The sequence below is a fragment of the Staurois parvus genome, unplaced genomic scaffold (assembly GCF_062004578.1).
Source record: "Staurois parvus isolate SC_StPar_1 unplaced genomic scaffold, SC_StPar_1.0 ptg000130l, whole genome shotgun sequence".
NCBI lineage: Eukaryota > Metazoa > Chordata > Amphibia > Anura > Ranidae > Staurois > Staurois parvus.
In genome coordinates, this window is record NW_028317926.1 from 2,366,609 (window position 1) to 2,389,208 (window position 22,600).

The following is a 22,600-nucleotide window of genomic DNA, read 5'->3' on the forward strand; positions in this document are numbered from 1 at the left end:
AGCTAAGCCTCCTGCTCCTAAAGGCCTAAACAGTCCTTTACCATTCTGGGGCAGCTGTAGGTGCATGTGCTCACCCAAAACCACAACACTTATGCTGAAGAATCTCATTATTCTCAGTGTGCCCATTCACCCCTGAGTGCTGTGTTGCCTGTTTCATGAACCTTGATAACGTACATAAGCTTCTTCTGTGGTATCCTGCAATTTTGGTCCCATAGACTAAAAAGTGCTAAAAAAAAATGCAAGGCTTGTTTACATCTATGTTTCAGGTGCTCTCATTAAAAAGTCTATGGAAACAAAACCACGTGATTCTGCTCCTGTATTACAAGTTGTGTGCCTGTTAATTGATACAAAAAGTAAACAATATACATGTTGGGCAATTTTAAAACCTGGTAATCCTATATACTAGTATAATAGTTTAGAAATGCATTCATTTAACAGGAGTAGTACAAATTGGAAATTAACAAAGTCCTCCTGTTTGGATAAATATAATCTATGAGCCACAAAAACAACAAAGCATTCACTATACCGGGGTCTTACCTTCCGGGGAGTCAGATCACAAAAAAGAATTCCAAGTTCATGGATATGATGAAGTCCAGAAATAATATGAACACCAAATTCTCTTATTGTGTCTTCAGGCAAGTGCTCATCCTGTGCGATGACAGTCTCCAAGGAGCCTCCTGTAATGCATTAAACTCCATTATAAGAGAAAGCAGTGAAGGCAAAAATCACCTGGAAAACTACATAATATCCCCTTATCTCTGCTTCACAGTTTCTTGACTAATCGTGGCATTTAGAAGTGTACCAGTGTTAAATTTCAATGCCATCATCAGCTTCAACTTCACCTGGTAAATTAAAGACGAGCTTCACCAGGGGGTGTGAAAACTAAATGCCAACAGCTACAAATACTGTAGCTGCTGACAGGATGGTATAGGTATGTCACTGTTCATTGATGTCTTCCCCACATTCTGCTCACCGCTGAGGATCCCCAGTGCTGTCATCCTAGGTTTACAACCTGGACATGACTTCCTTATGTCACAAATTCAGCTCCCAATTATACATGCACGAGATCATACAGTGCAAGGATACTGGTCCTGCAGCAGTCTGACTTGATTCAAAGAGGCTTCAGATGGGAATTGGGAGGCAAGGGAGTCCACACTATTTTTTTTTTTTTTTCATAAAACCCACACCAGACCTACAGGCTCAAATGCATTATGAGGGGGAACCTACACTGTAGTATATTGTGTGTAATATATATATTGAAGACATTGAAACACATACTGACAGGCAAGTGATAAGACCACTTTACACACCAAAAGGACACCTTACTATGTTAATGTATGCAGGAAGTAATTACCTTCCCTTTGTTGTGTTGGGTTAACCTGTTTTTGGGTAAATATATGGAGAGTCAGGGGAAGTTTCTAGGTCTAGACACATAAGATCAAACATGCTACTAAAAGTGGCCAATCAGAGTGCTTGCCATTGTACTGAATGGGGAAAATGTGTATATTAACACAGGACACAGAACACAGGATAGAATACATGGGATAGAGCACAGGTCAGGATACATGGGACAGAATACAGGTTGCATGGCAGCTACCTAGGTGCATATTATAGATTGGACATATGCTGGATGGTGTAGTATCTCTATGCTTGATATGAGGTATCTGGAATAGGACTTTGAGAGCTGTTGTTCATTGTAACCTTTACAAATATTCAGCTGGATTTCTGTCATCTGTAACAAATATCTTTATCCGAATAAATGCATCTCTCTGGAAAAGGACTATTGGTTGCTGCGGGAATAGTACATATATAAATATACACTGGTCATACGTCCTCCATTATTGATATAAGACAACAGATTTGTCTTATGAACTGTTTCTGTGTGGACTTCATTATTTTAAGACAACATACACCTTTTTTTTTTTTTTGCTGGCTGACATCTCTGACCATGAACACAATGCCAAGCTGGAGCTGGGGGAGAGCTACGAGATTTAGGTCTGGCTACTGACATGCTATGTAACAGAAACAAGATATATCAAGGTCAGTAGCCAGACCTAAATCTAGTAGCGCTCCCCCACTTTGTGTTTGTTTGCCCCAGCTTGGCATTGTGTCCATAGTAACATTTGTGATAGCAGAGCAGAGTAGGATTGACCAAAAGGGATTACTTTGATGCAGTTGGCCAGGATAAACATGTATTGCAGTGTAAACTAAAAATCCCTACTTTTTTATTGCAACATTTGCAGGAAAGGGTATATGGCAGTGTGCTTCTTTTTTCAGGAGTTCACATGATTTTTAAAGGTGCATTTTGCTATGATTGCTGCGCGATCCTCTTGTGCGACAATTGCAGCAGAATCATATCACATTTGGGGTGCCATTATCTGACAATGGCGCCCAAACACGCATCATGTATTGTGCAGCAATTGCCATATGCTCTCAAATCGTGGGCAGAATCGTGACAATTCTACCCGCGATTCCAAATCCTGAAGTGTGAATAAAGGCAAATGTTTTTTTCTTTTGAAATGTCACTTTTGTTTTAGTACATCCTTCAGATGTACCACTTCACAGGCAGATTTAATGTGCCCCAAAAGCATGTTATTTAAAGTGTTTGCATCTCCCCACACATGAACAAAGTATAAACTGCTATAGTGTGTACTTGTCTCAGTCCAAAGCACTGAGTGTCATTCTGTCCGATGCCTCATTCCTTAGAGTCACTTCTGATGAGTTTTCCTGACACCAAGAGAAAAATGTTGACAGAGGAGGGCACAGCCTATGACTGACAGTCTAAGCTCTGTTCCTGTGTGCTGTGTGCAGGGGAGGATGTGTCCCTTCCTGCCAATCAGCTCTCAGAGCGCACCTCACTGATGTAACTTCAGCTACCCGCCCCCTGATTTTCAGAGCTGAGAGAACCTGTGTAAATTCTGAAATTTTAATTAATGTAGGAAAATGATGGCTATAGATAAACAGGTACAATTTAGGTAGGAGGATGTGTTTCATCTCTATGCATCACCCGAGGCCAGTCACTTCACTTGATTTATGTAAGCGTTTACAAACACTTTAAAGGGAATTCTTAAAGTTTCATTCTAAGCCTTGTTAAGAGACCATCTCACTGCCAAACAATATTTAAAACAAAATAAATTGCATTTGTACATGTTTCTGGCCACTGCCCAACTTTCCATGACCTTTGTTTAACAATCCATTGCCTATTAGCCCTGAAAATGACAAGCTTTTATTTTCAATATTCATCTCCCATTGACTTTTAAGGCATTTGCTGTGATTGCTGCGAGCTCCTCTTGTGCGACAACTGCATGCAGCAGAATCATATCACATTTGGGGTGCCATTAACTGATAATGTTATGTGAAATGAACCAAACAATCTGCAAAGCGAACCCAACCACATTTGCCAATGCCGACCCTTAACCTAAGCCGAACCAAACCCAAAATTAACTATAAAGGATAAGGTGGTATTAATGGTAAAATATTCATGAAAAAGTCACGCAGTAAAGATTTAGTATCTATTTACAATGCGTCAAATTATCAGTTCAGAGAAAAAACCTGAACCAAATTGATGTTACAACATTTGCTATATCAGCATAAAACTGTCAGCCAGACTACGTTTTAAATTCAAATGAATCAGATGAAGTGAATGCAAATATGCATGTTGTCACTGAAAAACAAGCTGCCACATTATCGCTCTTTTAATTTCAAGGAATACTTGGATATGAATCACTTGATAAAGAGATTAAACTTTCCCAGCAATTCTCCCGCTTTCTAAGCAATTAATTTAATTACTTCCCACTGAATTCACACAAGATGATTCTGGGAGCTGCATCAATTCAGACAAAAGGAATATCAGGAAAGCAAATTTGCTTAACAAAGCAAAACAGGGTTTAGTGTAGAACTCAAGTGCAGCACTTGAAGAGAAAACATAATTACAATGTATGATCTTGTTTATGGTCTATTAATGGACACAGATGAACAGAAGTAATTCACGGTCATTCAGCCATTGTAAAACAACAAACACCCAAACAGCCATGGTATATTTTGGCCCCCCAGTTTCAGCTTATAGGGTAAAATATCTTACCTGTGCACAACTCAACGACAAGCCACAGATGGTTACTCGTCTCGTACCATTCATAAAATGTCACTACATTTCTGTGCTTAACATGGTGGATCAAACGGACCTGGATAAAAATGTATATTGAATTTACAAAGAAACATTGCAGAACACACAACCTTCATTAAAAAATGCAATCATATTTCACATCACACTTTCGGTGCCAGTTGTATTGTGTCCAGTTTTAAAGAAAAGTGTTAGAATATTTGATCCAACATTGTGTAAGAGTTTTTTTCAATCTACCATTGCATAAGCACTACTGGGAATCTATAATACGGTTTCTTTACTATGGTTAGGACTAAAAAAGGTAATACAGTTCTAAAAAAAAAAAAAAATCAAGGTAAATGTGAAACACCAAATATTATTATATTGTTGTGCTGCATCAGAAAAGCTCATAGTAATTGTGCAAATAGATTGTAAGCTCGAAAGAGTAGGGCCCTCTAACCCCTCGTGTGCTGTTTGTTGTTGTTGTACTGTTTAATGTATTGTCCCCCCCTCTATTGTACAGCGTGAGCAAACCCTTTGGCGCTATATAAACTCGATGTAATAATAATACTAATAAATACACAATTCTCAAACCAATTCATATACTGTGCAGAGAATATAAATGTGCAAACATGCAAATAAATACATAAATCATTCATTCAATTATTAAAGTTTATATGTGTTTCAACAAATAAAGATCCTCTTTGGATCTCCTTGAGAATGTCTTCCTATGATGAAAACGTGTGGGGCGGGGTGAAGCTGACATTATCATGCGCCAGGACCCAAGGCAGGTCTGTCCGTAACACTGTTCTGCTTATCACGAATATTGTCAGTACCTTTTTAAGCCTTTTGGTGACCCACCACATATTCCTGTTTCTGAACCCTGTGGTTCCTTGCTGGGTCCAAGCAGAACTGCACAGTGTCCAAACATTTCTAAACAAGTGTCATTAGATTTCCTATGATTTGGGGGTCCATGATTTGGGTACGAGGCTAGTGTTTTATGTGGTGGAGAAATCACGACAGAGGATTTTTCCTACTCACTGAAGGGTTTTTTAAGCACTAGTGCACATATTGTGGTGTCTGCACAATATGAAATGAACCTTATTTGTTGACATACAAAAAATTCTTTATTGATTATTACCTGCACATTAAATTGGTTTTAGAATTATGTATTTGTAATATTTGCACAATTGTTATGAACTTTTCTGATGCAGCGCAACGATATTTGGGGTTATAATTATTGTCACTAGAGATGAGCGAATTATTCAAAAATTCGATTCGGCTGATTCGCCGAATTTGCGGAATAAACTCGATTCGATGCGAATTTATTCGCTGCGAATTTAACTTATTAAAAGGGTTTCTAGGCTTCAGAGAGAATTAATATTAGTGCAGAACACTGTACCTTTAATTTAAATGCCCTTGGAGTCTGCTGGGGAAGAGAAATAATACTGTCAGTCAGTATGACATGCAGATGAGTGCCGTCGATCTTAGAATCACCGCACACTTCACTCATTTGGGCAGTCACGGGGCCAAAACCAGAGTGTGGAGCCACAGTGTGGCGGTGGAGGCAGCAGCAATGGGAGGCCATACAGCACCCTATGACAAAATGGAACCCACCAGCAGTGTGAGGAGACCTGAAAGTGGCACATGGCAGAGTGTGGCGATGGAGACAGCAGCAATGGGAGGCCGTACAGGGACCCATGACACACTCTGGACCTGGCAGCAGCATGAGGAGGCGGTACAGGGGCCCATGACAGATTACGGGCCTGGCAGCAGCATGAGGAGGCGGTACAGGGGCCCATGGCAGAGTGGCGAAGCGTAAGCAGCTTAAATTGAAGGCCATACAGAGGCCTATGTTAAAAAGTCCCCCCAGCAGCAGTGTGGGGAGACGACTATCAAGAGTCCAATGGCAGAGTGGCGGAGCGGAAGCAGCTTCAATTGAAGGCCATACACAGGCCTAGGTTAAAAAGTCCCCCCAGCAGCAGCGTGGGGAGATGACTATCAAGAGTCCAATGGCAGAGTGGCGGAGCGGAAGCAGCTTCAATTGAAGGCCAATAGTGGTTGTGAAGCAGAAAGTCAGTTTATTGTACACAATCGGTCAATTGCAGCTTGCCGTTGGCTGGAAACTGTACGTTTGTGTCACTGGAATACACTAATCACCCAAAAAATATTACCGCCAGCCGGCGTGTAAATGGATTTAACTCTTTGAACGTACAATAGTGGTTGTGAAGCAGAAAGTCAATTTATTTTGCACAATCGGCAAACTGCAGCACCAACTGTGCACGACAGCCACCAAAAAAAAAAAAGGGTGTATGTCACTTTAAATTTTCGATTCTTTGATAGCTGTGGCCCTAAGTAACAATTCTGTGTCCCTCAGTAACAATTCTGTGTCCCTGAGTAACAATTCTGTGTCCCTGAGTAACAATTCTGTGTCCCTCAGTAACAATTCTGTGGCCCTAATGCAGGCCATAGATGGGTCGAAAATCGGCCGATTTTCGGATCGTTAGTGGGCTATTTGGTCGGCCGTTTTTTTCTGTAAAGTTGGAAAAAAAATCGGCCGATTTTGCCGATCTTCGCGGCAATAGTGGGCAAATCGGACGATTTTTTGCCGATAAAAAAATCTGCGCATGAGCAGTGACCTGCAAGAGGAAGAAAAAAAGAAGAAAAAGAAGAAGATAAAGAAGAGGATGAAGAAGAAGAAGAAGAGGAAGAAGAAGAGGAAGAAGAAGAGGAAGAAGAGGAAGAGGAAGAGGAAGAGGAAGAGGAAGAGGAAGAGGAAGAGGAAGAGGAAGAGGAGGAAGGAGGAAGAGGAAGAGGAAGAGGAAGAGGAAGAGGAAGAGGAGGAAGGAGGAAGGAGGAAGGAGGAAGGAGGAAGGAGGAAGAAGAAGAAGAAGAAGAAGAAGAAGAAGAAGAAGATGAGGATGAAGAAGAAGAAGAAGAGGAAGAGGAAGAGGAAGAAGAAGAGGAAGAGGAAGAGGAAGAGGAAGAGGAAGAAGAAGAAGAGGATGAAGAAGATGAGGATGAGGATGAAGAAGAGGATGAGGATAAAGAAGAAGAAGATGATGAGGATGAGGATGAGGAAGAAGAAGAAGAAGAGGATGAGGATGAAGAAGAAGAAGAGGATGAGGATGATGAAGAAGAAGAGGATGATGAAGAAGAAGAGGATGAGGAAGAAGAAGAAGAAGAAGAAGAAGAAGAAGAAGAGGATGAGGATGAGGAAGAAGAGGAAGAGGAAGAGGAAGAAGAAGAGGATGAGGATGATGAAGAAGAAGAAGATGAGGATGATGAAGAAGAAGAAGAAGAAGATGAGGATGAAGAAGAAGATGAGGATGAGGAAGAAGAAGAAGAAGAGGATGAGGATGAAGAAGAGGATGAGGAAGAAGAAGAAGAAGAGGATGAGGATGAGGAAGAAGAAGAAGAAGAGGATGAGGATGAGGAAGAAGAAGAGGATGAGGATGAGGAAGAAGAAGAAGAAGAGGATGAGGATGAAGAAGAAGAAGAAGAAGAGGATGAAGATGAGGATGAGGAAGAAGAAGAAGAAGAAGAAGAGGATGAGGAAGAAGAAGAAGAAGAAGAAGAGGATGAGGAAGAAGAAGAAGAAGAAGAAGAAGAAGAAGAGGATGAGGAAGAAGAAGAAGATGAGGATGAGGAAGAAGAAGAGGATGAGGATGAAGAAGAAGAAGAGGATGAGGATGAAGAAGAAGAAGAGGATGAGGAAGAAGAAGAAGATGAGGATGAGGATGAGGAAGAAGAAGAAGAAGAAGAAGAAGAGGATGAGGATGAAGAAGAAGATGAGGATGAGGATGAAGAAGATGAGGATGAGGAAGAAGATGAGGATGAGGATGAAGAAGAAGAAGAAGAAGATGAGGATGAGGATGAAGAAGAAGAAGAAGACGAAGAAGAAGAAGAAGATGATGAGGAAGAAGAAGAAGAAGAAGAAGAAGATGAGGATGAGGAAGAGGAAGAAGAAGAGGATGAGGATGAGGATGAAGAAGAAGATGAGGATGAGGATGAAGAAGAAGAAGAGGATGAGGATGAGGATGAAGAAGAAGAAGAGGATGAGGATGAAGAAGAAGATGAGGATGAGGATGAAGATGAGGATGAGGATGAGGATGAGGATGAGGAAGAAGAAGAAGAAGAAGAAGAAGAAGAAGAAGAGGATGAGGAAGAAGAAGAAGAAGAAGAAGAGGATGAGGAAGAAGAAGAAGAAGAAGAGGATGAGGAAGAAGAAGAGGATGAGGATGAGGATGAGGAAGAAGAAGAAGAAGAAGAAGATGAGGATGAGGATGAGGATGAGGATGAGGAAGAAGAAGAAGAAGAAGAAGAAGAGGATGAGGATGAAGAAGAAGATGAGGATGAGGAAGAAGAAGATGAGGATGAGGATGAAGAAGAAGATGAGGATGAGGATGAAGAAGAAGAAGAAGATGAGGATGAGGATGAAGAAGAAGAAGAAGAAGATGATGAGGATGAGGATGAAGAAGAAGAGGATGAGGATGAGGATGAGGATGAGGAAGAAGAAGAAGAAGAAGATGAGGATGAAGAAGAGGAAGAGGAAGAAGAAGAGGATGAGGATGAGGAAGAAGATGAGGATGAGGATGAAGAAGAAGAAGAGGATGAGGATGAGGATGAAGAAGAAGAAGAGGATGAGGATGAAGAAGAAGAAGAAGATGAGGATGAGGATGAAGATGAGGATGAGGATGAAGAAGAGGATGAGGATGAGGAAGAAGAAGAAGAAGAAGAAGAAGAAGAAGAAGAAGAAGAAGAGGATGAGGATGATGAAGAAGAGGATGAGGAAGAAGAAGAAGAAGAAGAAGAAGAAGAAGAAGAAGAGGATGAGGAAGAAGAAGAAGAAGAAGAAGAAGAAGAAGAAGAAGAAGAGGATGAGGAAGAAGAAGAAGAAGAGGATGAGGAAGAAGAAGAAGAAGAAGAAGAAGAAGAAGAGGATGAGGATGAAGAAGAAGAAGATGAGGATGAGGATGAAGAAGAAGAAGAAGATGATGAGGATGAGGAAGAAGAAGAAGATGAGGATGAGGAAGAAGAAGAGGATGAGGATGAAGAAGAAGAAGAAGAAGATGAGGATGAAGAAGAGGAAGAGGAAGAAGAAGAGGATGAGGATGAGGATGAGGAAGAAGATGAGGATGAGGATGAAGAAGAAGAAGAGGATGAGGATGAAGAAGAAGAGGATGAGGATGAGGATGAAGAGGAAGAGGAAGAGGAAGAAGAAGAGGATGAGGATGAGGAAGAAGAAGAAGATGAGGATGAGGAAGAAGAAGAAGATGAGGATGAGGATGATGAAGAAGAAGAAGAGGATGAGGATGAAGAAGAGGATGAGGATGAGGAAGAAGAAGAAGAAGAAGAAGAGGAAGAAGAAGAAGATGAGGATGAGGATGAAGAAGAAGAAGAAGAAGATGATGATGAAGAAGAAGAAGAAGAAGAGGATGAAGAAGAAGAAGATGAGGATGAGGAAGAAGAAGAAGAGGATGAGGATGAAGAAGAAGAAGAAGATGATGGTGAGGAAGAAGAAGAGGATGAGGATGAAGAAGAGGATGAGGATGAAGAAGAAGAAGAGGATGAGGATGAAGAAGAAGAAGAAGAAGAAGAAGAAGAAGAGGATGAGGATGAAGAAGAAGAAGAAGAAGAAGAAGAAGAAGAAGAAGAAGAGGAAGAGGATGAAGAAGAAGAAGAAGAAGAGGAAGAGGATGAAGAAGAAGAAGAAGAAGAAGAAGAAGAAGAGGATGAGGAAGAAGAAGAAGAAGAGGATGAGGAAGAAGAAGAGGATGAGGATGAGGATGAGGAAGAAGAAGAAGAAGAAGAAGAAGAAGAAGATGAGGATGAGGATGAGGAAGAAGAAGAAGAAGAAGAAGAAGAGGATGAGGATGAGGAAGAAGATGAGGATGAGGATGAGGAAGAAGAAGATGAGGATGAGGATGAAGAAGAAGATGAGGATGAGGATGAAGAAGAAGAAGAAGATGAGGATGAGGATGAAGAAGAAGAAGAAGAAGATGATGAGGATGAGGATGAAGAAGAAGAAGAGGATGAGGATGAGGATGAGGAAGAAGAAGAAGAAGAAGATGAGGATGAAGAAGAGGAAGAGGAAGAAGAAGAGGATGAGGATGAGGAAGAAGATGAGGATGAGGATGAGGATGAAGAAGAAGAAGAGGATGAGGATGAGGATGAAGAAGAAGAAGAGGATGAGGATGAAGAAGAAGAAGAAGATGAGGATGAGGATGAAGATGAGGATGAAGAAGAGGATGAGGATGAGGAAGAAGAAGAAGAAGAAGAAGAAGAAGAAGAAGAGGATGAGGATGATGAAGAAGAGGATGAGGAAGAAGAAGAAGAAGAAGAAGAAGAAGAAGAAGAAGAAGAAGAAGAAGAGGATGAGGAAGAAGAAGAAGAAGAAGAAGAAGAGGATGAGGAAGAAGAAGAAGAAGAGGATGAGGAAGAAGAAGAAGAAGAAGAAGAAGAAGAAGAAGAGGATGAGGATGAAGAAGAAGAAGATGAGGATGAGGATGAAGAAGAAGAAGAAGATGATGAGGATGAGGAAGAAGAAGAAGATGAGGATGAGGAAGAAGAAGAGGATGAGGATGAAGAAGAAGAAGAAGAAGATGAGGATGAAGAAGAGGAAGAGGAAGAAGAAGAGGATGAGGATGAGGAAGAAGAAGAAGATGAGGATGAGGATGAAGAAGAAGAAGAGGATGAGGATGAAGAAGAAGAGGATGAGGATGAGGATGAAGAGGAAGAGGATGAGGATGAAGAAGAAGAAGAAGATGAGGATGAGGAAGAAGAAGAAGATGAGGATGAGGAAGAAGAAGAAGATGAGGATGAGGATGATGAAGAAGAAGAGGATGAGGATGATGAAGAAGAAGAAGAGGATGAGGATGAAGAAGAAGAGGATGAGGATGAGGATGAAGAAGAGGATGAGGATGAAGAAGAGGATGAGGATGAGGATGAGGAAGAAGAAGAAGAAGAAGAAGAAGAAGAAGAGGAAGAAGAAGAAGATGAGGATGAGGATGAAGAAGAAGAAGAAGAAGATGAGGATGATGATGAAGAAGAAGAAGAAGAGGATGAAGAAGAAGAAGATGAGGATGAGGAAGAAGAAGAAGAGGATGAGGATGAAGAAGAGGATGAGGATGAAGAAGAAGAAGAAGATGATGGTGAGGAAGAAGAAGAGGATGAGGATGAAGAAGAGGATGAGGATGAAGAAGAAGAAGAGGATGAGGATGAAGAAGAAGAAGAAGAAGAAGAAGAAGAGGATGAGGATGAGGATGAAGAAGAAGAAGAAGAAGAAGAAGAAGAAGAAGAAGAAGAAGAAGAGGAAGAGGATGAAGAAGAAGAAGAAGAAGAGGAAGAGGATGAAGAAGAAGAAGAAGAAGAAGAAGAAGAAGAAGAGGATGAAGAAGAAGAAGAAGAAGAAGAAGAAGAAGAAGAAGAAGAAGAGGAAGAGGATGAAGAAGAAGAAGAAGAAGAAGAAGATGAGGATGAAGAAGAAGAAGAAGAAGAAGAAGAAGAGGAGGATGAGGATGAAGAAGAGGATGAGGATGAAGAAGAAGAAGAAGAAGAAGAAGAGGATGAGGATGAAGAAGAAGAAGAAGTAGGATGAAAATAAGAAGAATTCCAGTCCAGCAAAAAGTGTATCTGCAGAGAGCTCCGCTATTTCTGACAGTTCTCTGACAGTTCCTTCACATTTACAGCGGTTGAAACATTGTATCTATTTGTTTCCGAATAAAAATATCTGTATCCTAAATGGAAACAAATAGATACAATGTTTCAACCGCTGTAAATGTGAAGGAACTGTCAGAGAACTGTCAGAAATAGCGGAGCTCTCTGCAGGGACACTTTTTGCCGGCTGTAGAAGGGATGAAAATCGGCCGATCGGGGAAAATTCGATTCGTGCATCCGAAGTTTGCTAATTTTCGGATTCGGCGCGAATCGAATTTTTCCTAATATTCGAAACGAATTCCACTTCGCCAAGTTCGATTCGCTCATCTCTAATTGTCACATTTGGTATTTGGATGTGTATTGAGTGCAGCTGCGTTTATTTTGTTATATGATTCTTAGTCACAGAGCGCAGTTATATTACTTTTTCAAAATATGAAATATTGTCACGTTTCCTTGTCTACGCTTAGTTGCTCTGTGGAAATAAATCCTGTTTACAGACCTCAGTTGCTTAAGCTGAATTTACACAAAATTGTTTCACAGATCTCTAGTCTCAAGCTCTAATGAACACAAACTAAAGGAGCCAGAGCAGTGACCCCCCCCCCCCCATTTCTGCCTGGTAAGACAGCATCACACTAAGTTTTAAGACAGAAAGAGTCTGAAAGCAAGGAGCTCCTGTTGCCTTCTTTTAGAGACGTACAGGACAAACATAGAGATGAATGGGAACTCAGAGCTTTCACGGACAGTGATTCCCTGCACTTTTTAATTCTTGTGGGGACTCGCACAGCAAAATCTTCACTGTGTGTTCTTAACATCTGCTCTGCCAAGGAATGGTCTTATTTCGCCTGCTGCAGCAGAAGTATTAATTCTCATTATCTATTCTCTATATTGTAAAATAAATAAAAGATCTAACAAACAAAATGATAATCCTGCCAAAATTCCTATAAAATATAGGAAATCACTAAGTAGCTATCTGAAATAAATTGTTTGGCTTTTGTGGCCTTTAATATTCAAAGACATTAAAAAATAGATTGAAAACAAGTTTAAAAAAAATAATTGACAGAAGATATATTTCTCCTCTTAAGGGATAAGTGCACTCCAGAGATAAAATTAAATATTCATAATATTATAATACGGTTTTCTGTACTGGGTTGATTCAATGCCAGCAGCATAGAATGATCATTTAAAAGAAAGTGCATGCATTCAGTGGAGTATAAATAGGTTTATTCATGAACAAAAGCACATAGAAGTGAAGCTGCGGATAGAAAATATCCCCAGCTACCTTCAGATGTGACCTTCAATAGCCAAATGTGAGCACGCTTTAAAAATCACACCAAAGGGATCCTGCTATACTTGGTTAATACTAAATAACTGCCATCCTAATTTTTGGCAGATGGTTAAAGAGAAACTGTGGTTTGCCACAAAGGGCAACTGATCAAGGTTCCCTTTAATTTAGCCTTCTCCAGCAATATCAAATCCAGTGTAAGCTAGGAGGTTCTGAAGACGTAGCTTACACTGAGCCATAGACTCTGCATCTGACAGCACTGTGATGTGGAGTAGGTCATATACTCCTCACATGCTAACGCGTATTCCCTTCGGTCTCCAGTTCTGAACAGAGGTGCAGGAAAACAAAGGAAAGGTAAGTATATGCTGAGGGAAGAGGTGTTTTTAAAAAAAACCTGTTGGAAGGTTCTTCATCTACCTCATCAGGCATTTCTCTGCTTCTAAAGCCCATCCTGGTCATTGATACCTTGCATTCAGCCTGTTCGTAAACCTGTATTCCCTCTGCTATACAATGGTGCATTGTGTGATTGACCAGTTTTCATGTCAGCCCTTTCCGGTTTTGTTTTTGGGCTTCCTAAGAATAGTTGGAAAATTTGTATTAAAGCATTTTTATTTAAAGGGAACCTGTTGCTTTGCCCTGCACTGAGAAATTAGACATGAATTGACTATAACCTAGACAGAAAGAAAATGAGAAGAGTTAAAAAAGTTATAAATGCTCACCTGCTTCATTCATCTAGATGTAATAAAGCAGTTAATGTTTTTTAAAACGTGTCTTTTAACCACTTGCCTACAGGGCACTTATAGCCCCTCTTCCTGCCCAGGCCAATTTCCAGCTCTCAGCGCCGTCATACTTTGAGTGACAATTGTGCGGTCATGCAACACTGTACACATATTAAATTTTTATCTTTTTTTGTGACAGATAGAGCTTTATTTTGGTGGTATTTAATCACTTCTGGGTTTTTTATTTTTTTATAAAAAAAAACAAAAACCACTGCAAATTTGGAAAAAAAAAATTTTTTTCTTAGTTTTTTGTTATAAAATGTTGTAAATAAGTGATTTTTCTCCTTCACTGATGTGCGTTAATGAGGCTGCAGTGATGGGCACTGATAGGTGGCACTGATGAAGAGGCACTGATGGGCATTGACAGGCATCACTGATGGGCACTGAAAGGCAACACTCATATTGTCATGGAAATTTTGTATTGTTGGTCGAACTTTAAATGTGTCATATATTCGTGTTATTCATATGTCTCTCGTGTGGCTTAATTAAAGCTCTGAAGGCTGCAATTGGGCCATGCGCATGTACAATGTATGTATTACAGTACTCAGCTCGGTAATGGATGAGATGGCAGATCTGCGCTTATAGACCGGCGTGTATACCACCACGGCATTCGATGCGAATGCCGCTGGCAGTAGACCGCGGGCCTGTATCCACATATCAGCAGCATAGTACCACATGGACTCCGTGCCGCAAGGCGCCAAGCGGTACGAACTCCGCGTGTAGGCTTATGCATATCTTACAGCCCATTACCGACCTGAACTGTATCTTGGATGGATGTGTTTTAATAAAGATCGTATCGGGCCCATCCAGGTACAGACTGATGTTCCTAGGGGATGCTTGTATAGGGAATGGACATACTGCTAGGAGCTGGGAAGTCTGCTGACCTCAGAAGGCTCATGGGAGGAAGGGGAGGAAGTCTGCTGACCTCAGAAGGCTCATGGGGGAGGACCAGTGATAGCTAATAGGAAAGACTATGCTCCAATCGGAATGTACATCCTGTGTATAGGCACTCCCCATTGCATTGTTCGGTGGGAGGGGATTGACTTTATTCATGTGGGGGGCATGTGTGTATTTGTAATAAAACAGAGGGCTGAGTCTGAAGCCGGGCCTTATGTGAATTCAACCATCAACCTGAAGGTGTCGTGTGATCATTTCCAGGTATAAGGAGCTCCAATCACCCACATTTCAACAGAAGCTAAAGTAGTTGGATGGGCAGGAATCGTGTAGTTTAGCTGCAGTCGTGGTAAGCGAGATTCGCACAACTTTATGGGGGATTTCTGCGCATCCAACTGCGAGTACTCACGGTAAGGAGAAATTTGTTAAAGCGAATTTCCAAGACAATATATGGCACTGATAGGCGGAACTGATAGGTGGCACTGACAGGCACTGATAGGCGGCACTGATGCACACTGATAGGCGGCACTGACTGGAACTGATAGGTGGCACTGATAGGTGGCACTGAAAGGCAGCTCAGATGGGCACTGATATGTGGCATTAATGTGCGCGCTCCTGGAGCCGCACATGCGTGGTTAGAATGGGACAATGTCATATGATGTCCTCCCAGAACGAGAGAACCAACTTGCACCCATCATTACACTACATGGCGGGCGGGAGGCGGTTAAGAAGCCCAATATACTGTACACGCATGACTATATCTTAGATAGTTGGTGGGGAATTTTTTACCTTCATGCAAGAAATGCCCCTTTCACACTGATGGTCCGATCGGGCCCGCTGTCGGTTTTTCAAACGACCCGATCAGACCATCCATAGCTCTCTATGGAGCGGCGGGTGTCAGCGGACCGCTGACACCCGCCAACATCCGATCCAATCCTGTATGCTAAAAACAAACAGATGGATTCCCCATTCATCTGGTAGATCGGATCGGATGACAGGCGGGTGGAAACTGACAGGCAGTCCGTTTCCATCTGACCACCCCATAGAAAACAGTGGGCTGTGTCTGTATCCGTTCTGCAGCAGACACGGACCTGTCATCTGCCTGCTCAGCGGGGATCATTGGAGAGATCCCCCCTGCTCAGCGGGGATCAGTGGAGAAATCCCCCACTGAGCAGGTGGATCTGCTGACGAGTCCGCCCTGTCTCAAAGGGGCCTAAGACTTTAGAACCACTTTAGGAAGATTCAAAATCGCCTATATACCTCAGGCTCTCTCTTTATTCTCTGTAGATTTATACTGCATTGTGAAAAAGAAGAACTGCAGTATGTTGCAGTAAGTTGACAGTATGGTATTTCCAAGAGTGCATTAAAGAGTAACTGAACTCTGAAAGCTGTGGGCCAAAAAAGACAGATAGGGCAAATAATTAGTCAGTTGCTTGGACTTTAGTATCCCTCTTTCCCCATTACTTTCTTACCATGCCTTGTTCTGCACTGTGTGTCTATGCAAAGGCAGCCAACTTGGTAGAGGCATGGTTATACTTCCTCCAACAAAGAGAACAGCAAAGAGCACTAGGGACCAAGTCTCACTCCAAATCTCCTGAAAATAGCCATCAGAAGCAGCAGTGCCTTAGATCTTATACTGCAGATACACAACTATGACGCTACAGAGAAGTGTCTAGGTACATTACATAGAAGGGAGTGCACTCATTTTTTTTCAGGAGGATTAAAGACAAAAGGTAAAATGTACTAATTTGCAGTCATGTTTCCTATAATACAGCCAATCTTCACTTTGTGAGTTCAGATCTAATTTAAGGTAATCGTTTTGTGATAATAACAAAGAAACAGTGAAAACAAATTGTTAGCTGCCTGTACAAAGAAAGATCTTGATAAATTTGTGCTTAGCTATATACTGTTAGGTCCATATATATTTGGACACAGGCACAATTTTAGTTTTTTCAGGTGTTTATCAAAACATATTCCAGCTATAGTTATGGATATGGGCTGAAAGTGCACACTCTCAGGTTTAATTTGAGGGTATGTACATCCAAATTGGAGGAAGGGTTTAGGAATTACAGCTCTTAAGAGTAGCCACCCCCCCCCCCCTTTTTTCAAAAGACCAAAAGTAATTGGACAGTTGAGTATAATCATAAATAAAATGTTCATTTTAATATTTTGTTGAGAATCCTTTACTGGCAATGACTGCCTGAAGTCTGGAACCCATGGACTTTACCAAAGACTGGGTTTTCCCCTTTCTGATGCTTTGCCAGGCTCTAACTGCAGCTGTCTTCAGTGGTTCTTTGTTTGTGGGTCTTTCTGCCTTTACTTTTGCCTTCAGCAAGTGAAATGCATGCTCAATCCAAAAATATATGGACCAGACTGTATAAGGACAGAAACAAATTTGTTATCATCCCCATCATACAGAGATAAACACCCGTCCAATATGGTAAAGCACTGCAATGAGTTCCTTAAAAATGAAACATGCACTTACCCAGTTTGTAATTTCTGCTCTTTTACTTTTGTCTATGCAGAGTATAGCAACAAAATTGATGGTGCCCTTTCTTCTACCTTTGTACACTATAGACTTGCTTCCCTTTCCAACCTCTTCATATAAGATATAGTTCTCCATTCTTACAAGCTTTTTCAGAGGAAAGAAAAATTAGACAAAGTTAAATGAAAACATTTTTTCAGATGCAACTGAACTTTGCAGGTAATACATAGGTATCTGTCACTACGTGTAATAGAAGGATATAAAGCCCAGCAAGCAATAGAAGGGTTTGAGGTGCTGCATGTAATACAACAGTATAAGGAACTTCTGCTACATTTACAAGACAGCTGTTCTGTAGAAAAACAACAGACTTAATAGCTGAATCACCAGATGGAAAGAAAGGAAAGAAAACCAAAAAATACTTTAATCCTCCCTTACTTTTAAGCATAATTTATTCACTTTAGTCAAAACATTGACTAAATCTACACATGTCCATATAAGGGCACCCATCCCTTTGTTAACATGTGCTGATCTCTAGTGGTGATATCTCTTTAACCCATTTAAGACAGCATAACACATATATACGACATTGAGGAAGTGGGCTTTAAATCTGGGCTCCGCATATATGGGTTCTCGTGTTTGTGCTGAAAGTGCACTAAATCATATGATCCCAGCACTGAAACTGGGCTGTCGATGACAGCCCTGGGTATCTACTAACGATTAGAACCCAGGGGAACCAGAACCCAACCACATGATTGCTGTGATGGCCTCTGGTTAGCTATCACAGTGATCATTAAATCTACAGCCTGCCCAGAGGCAGACTGACTATTTAGCCACTCGGGCACAGACCGAGGGCATGGGATCAGTAGGGGGCCCCATGAGATGCCCCCGGTACCTTTCATAGGCTTTTTGGGTGTGGTTTGAGTGTAGGAAAGGACACAGGGGCGCCATGATTTCCTATTGCCTGGTGGCCCCATGATTTGTCAGGCTGCCCCTGTGTTGCTTTTCTTTTGTGAAGAGGAGAAACAACACACATTCCCTGGAGGAGAGGACACATTGTATCTTTTCCTCCTTGCTACAGGACATGTCTACAAAAAAAAAATTACAAAATCTGTCTGTGAAAAACAATGTATCTAGTTCAGGGCTTAATGTAGTATAATGAGTGTCAGAGTACTTGCCAGGGTTAGTGGCAGTGTAAGGCTAGGTTCACACTTGTCCGCAGTCTGCAGGCTAGTTGTGAGCGCAAAAATCGCACCTGTTCCCACACCCGTAACCACCAGCAGCCAAATCACGCTACTCTTATGAGACGCACGGGGCTGCCATTTATTATGAATGACCCCCCTATGCATCTCAGCTTGCAGCGCGTTTGCGGATGTGGAAATTGCATGGTGAAGAAAAAAACGTGGTGTACCTGTGGCTGGGTTTTTAAAAAGGTGCATGCACCTTTTCCCTATGGGAAATGTGGGCACAGCAGCCCATTCAAATGAATGGACCACCATGTCTGAGCAAACATGGGCAGCACAGCCCGCAACAGTGTGAACCTAGGCTCATTGTCAGGAAGTGGCAGTGCAAATGGCAGTGTCTTTTAGGTAAAAAAAAAAAAAAGGATTTTAAATTTAGTGTTAATTTTTCTATTTATTACAGGCACTTATATAGCTCCATCAATTTATGCAGTGCTTTACATATATATTGTACATTCACATCAGTCCCTAACCCTCAAGGGGTGTACAATCTAAGGTCCCTAACTTACCTTCATACATACACATACTAGGGCCAAGTTAGACAGGAGCCCTGTCTTTGGAGTGTGTGAGGAAACCAGAATACCTGGAAGAAGCCCACAAAGGCACAGGGAGAACATGCAAATTCCAGGCAGGTGGTGCCATGGTTGGGATTCGCACCAACAACCCTGGTACTGCCAGGCAGAAGCGCTAACCATTTAGCCACTGTGCAGGTGTTAGTGTGTTTAGGAAGGACAAAAAATGCAGACTTTTGTTTCTTGGCCCAGCTACAGGCACAAAGAACAAATCTCACACACATATGTGGTATCGCCGCAATCGTCAGGAATAGAAGAAGTTGTTATAAAGGTTTTTTTGGTGGATGTGAATGGTAATGGCATAAAAATATACAGTTAAATTTAAAAAATGTTTTTACTGTTTTGGGACAGTTTTCCCTTGGTAATAAAAACAAGGTAAATCCACCTACACGAAGGCCCCTTTCGCATGGGGTGGAATCTGTCTTTATCAAGTTTGCTCAGTGGGGGGATCTGTCCGCTGAACCCCCGCTGAGCAGATGACCAGTCCATGTCCACTCTGCTTATACAGAGCAGATGCAGACACAGCCTGCTCTGTTCTATGGGCAGTTGGATGCAAACGATCCGGCTGTCTGTTTACACTCAACTGCCCTCCTATCCAGCCAGACAGAGGGGAAAGGATCCCCTTCCATTTGTTTTTGCCGGATCGGATTGGAGGTAGCCAGGTGTAAAGGAACACACATCTGTTTGCATCCAACTACCCACAAAGAAGAATAGAGGGTCCCATCTGGTCCGCCTGAAAAACGGACAGGTGGTCCCGATTGGACCGCTCGTGTGAAAGGGGCCTTAGCAGTTGTGATGATATATACAGTTTTACTCACAAAAGAAAAAGTGGCAAAATTGGGCTTGGACATTAACCCCTTTGCGTCAGCGCCTCCCGACCCTTTATGAGTTTAAAAAGCCAGGAGGGAGGGCAGGGTTTTAGGCTCATGTGACCACCGTGATTCGCTGTCACATGATCGGAAAAAGTCCCGATCGCAAGGGGACCTTTCCGTGAGTCACAGACATATGTGCTGGGAGCACGCACGGCACGCGCTCTCAGCACATATGTATTTTCAAATGATACGCAAATATGCGGCCACTCGGCTCACTCAAGGCCCAGATGCCGAGAGGCTGCATATTTACGTGCGCTTGGCGTCAAGGATTGTTTTGACCATGGTCATGAAGAGTTTACAGCAAGGGTGCTAAACCTGTGGCCCTCTGTTGTGGCCCTCCACCTCAAACTGAATGCAGAAGTTTTGGTGCACTTTCAGAAAGTGCTCTACACCCGCCAGATATAATAGATGTCTGCGGTAAAGCGCAGCAAACCTGCAGGAATGCCGCGGTGCCCAGTGCTGGTAAACCGCAGCACATCACTGTGAAAGCAGCCTTATAGGACAGTGAGGGCTCACTTACATTTGCAGTTTGGGGGGGGCAGTAAAACCCCATGATTGAGATGTATTTTCACCCCCCCAACCACTGGTGTAGTGTCAGAGGTCGCAATATCAACCCCGCTCCAGGGGGCCTGTGCGGCCTCCCTGTCGCGTTCTGCTTTATACTTGGACAAGAGAAGCAACCAGGGGCGGACTGACAACTCAAGGGGCCCCTGGGCAATAGGGGATCATGGGGCCCCTGTGTCCTTGCCCAAACTCAAAAAAGCCTATGAAAAAGGTACCAGGGGCATCTCATGGGGCCCCCTACTGACCCCGGGCCCTCGGGCAGTGCCCGAGTTTCCAAATGGTCAGCGACATATACAGGAACCCATCTTCTCCATTTTCCTATTGCAACCTTCTGAAACGTGTTTTTTGTTTGATGGTTTGTTTTTTTGGGAGGGGAGTATTTTTTACTCTTTTTCACCTAATTTTGAAACTTCCTGCAGACCTTGAAATACCTGGCCAGACCTCAGGACATGTGAGAGCAGAGAATGGCTGCAGAGTACAGCCCACCATCCCGACAGTACAGGGAGCAGGAAGACTCAGAGGAAGGAAGGAAGACTCACCTCAGCTGCCACACGACCTCCTTCCAGGTAATGTCACAAGTCCCATACAACTAGCGGACTAGTCCATGCTTCCAAAGGCTCCCAGACCAACTGCCGAGACACCGGACTACAGTCTGTCCGAGAGGGACGTCTTCACCCCACCTGGCCGGGAATAGAACCTGAGGAACCTGCTTTTGTGTTCTGTAGACACCTGTGCACTGACCGTTTTTTATTCTTAGCTCTTCTACAATCCTGAGTCGACATCCCCACCCCTATTTTTCCAGCGTTCGATGGATTGTGCCGTTACCGTAGTAACAAGGAGGCAAGGACCGGACGCTTCACAAAGATTGCTGACGATTGGGCGGATCAGAAACTGCCTCCTTGGTAATGAGAAGCCCCCGCCTATAGCAGAGGAGGTTCGCTACCACGTGACTTATAGGTTTTGCTCTGTAGCATTTGTCATAACAGGAATAAAGTTTGGTCGTTTTAAATAGTGTGCTAGTTCTCTTCCTCATTGCGGCTGCGACATATGTAGTTCTATCCAGGACATTCTATCTGTATTTTAGTTTAATGATGGAAAACACAGAAAAGGGCTTACGGTTAGAGTTTGATGTTATCACCTAGATATAGAAAAGGAGAATTTTTATTTTCACGTGCAGCTCGGATTGCCACGTCATCCCTTTAAGGCCCCAAGTACACTGCAGCTGATAGACTCACGTTCCTGCGTTTTTTTCAGGAGCCCCTGAACTCTCCCTAATGTTTTCCTATGTGTCCTTGTACACTATGTCGTTTACAGGCAGTTGAGTTTACAGTCATTTTTTTGAACGCACCAAACTTGCATTCAGGAGTAGATTTTATCAGCGTTTCAAACGCTTGTAAATGTGGTTGTTAAAGCGTTTGCGTTTGGAACATTTTTTGAATGCTTCCATTTCCAGATGCTGTCCACAGCCTTTTTTCATCATGAAAAATGCATGCAAAGCGTTTTCCCGGTACTCAAATGGACCTAGTACATCATACTTTGAGGTTTCGCATGAAAGAAAATATGTTAGACACTGCTGCAATAATTTCTGCACAGAAATGAGCTGGAACACATCCAAACACCACAAAAACGAAAAAAGACAGCTAATCTCAACACATACGGCTCTATCTGCTTCTACTCTCTCTATTTCTCTCAAAATGTCTGAAATAGTTAATTTTTTACTATTTTTCAGTGCATTCTGGGCATTTTGGAAGGTCTCCTGAGGTTATCTTTAAAAAATGCTTCTAAGGGCTCGTTCACACTTGACTGTTTTACCAACGCTTGCCAAATGCCCCTATAGCGTTTGGCAAGCGTTGGTCCGGCGTTTGCGGAGTGTTTTTTAACGCATATAATGGTAACACCATTTAAACTTCATTATAGGCATTAAAATACCCCACAAACGCCTATAATGAAGTTTAACCTCCCTGGCGGTATTCCCGAGTGTAGCTCGGGGTAAAATGTCAGTACCAAAAGTGGTAACCCCGAGCTACACTGGGGCTTACCATGCGGCGCTGCATAGGGAGTCCCTGCAGCACTTACCTTGTCCTTGGCTCCCGCGATGTGTCCCCTGCAGCATCTCCGGCTGATGCCGGCTCCTGTGTTCCGATCCCTGTGACGTC

General features: G+C 42.4%; 1 protein-coding gene across 2 annotated transcripts in view; it reads right to left on the reverse strand.

The window, feature by feature from the left end:
* Positions 1–21,276, reverse strand: part of ULK4 (unc-51 like kinase 4) — an 898,798-nt gene extending 877,522 nt beyond the window's left edge. The window contains exons 1-4 of one of the 2 annotated variants that reach the window (XM_089672503.1): positions 20,984–21,276; positions 17,199–17,345; positions 4,082–4,181; positions 538–677 (exon numbers count right to left, since the gene is read on the reverse strand). In XM_089672503.1, coding sequence (XP_089528629.1) covers positions 538–677; positions 4,082–4,181; positions 17,199–17,336 — 378 coding nt within the window. In that variant the 5' untranslated portion in view covers positions 17,337–17,345; positions 20,984–21,276. The remainder of the gene's footprint in view (positions 1–537; positions 678–4,081; positions 4,182–17,198; positions 17,346–20,983) is intronic. The other variant, XM_089672504.1, reaches the window with a different exon arrangement.
* Between the last annotated feature and the right edge of the window lie 1,324 nt (positions 21,277–22,600).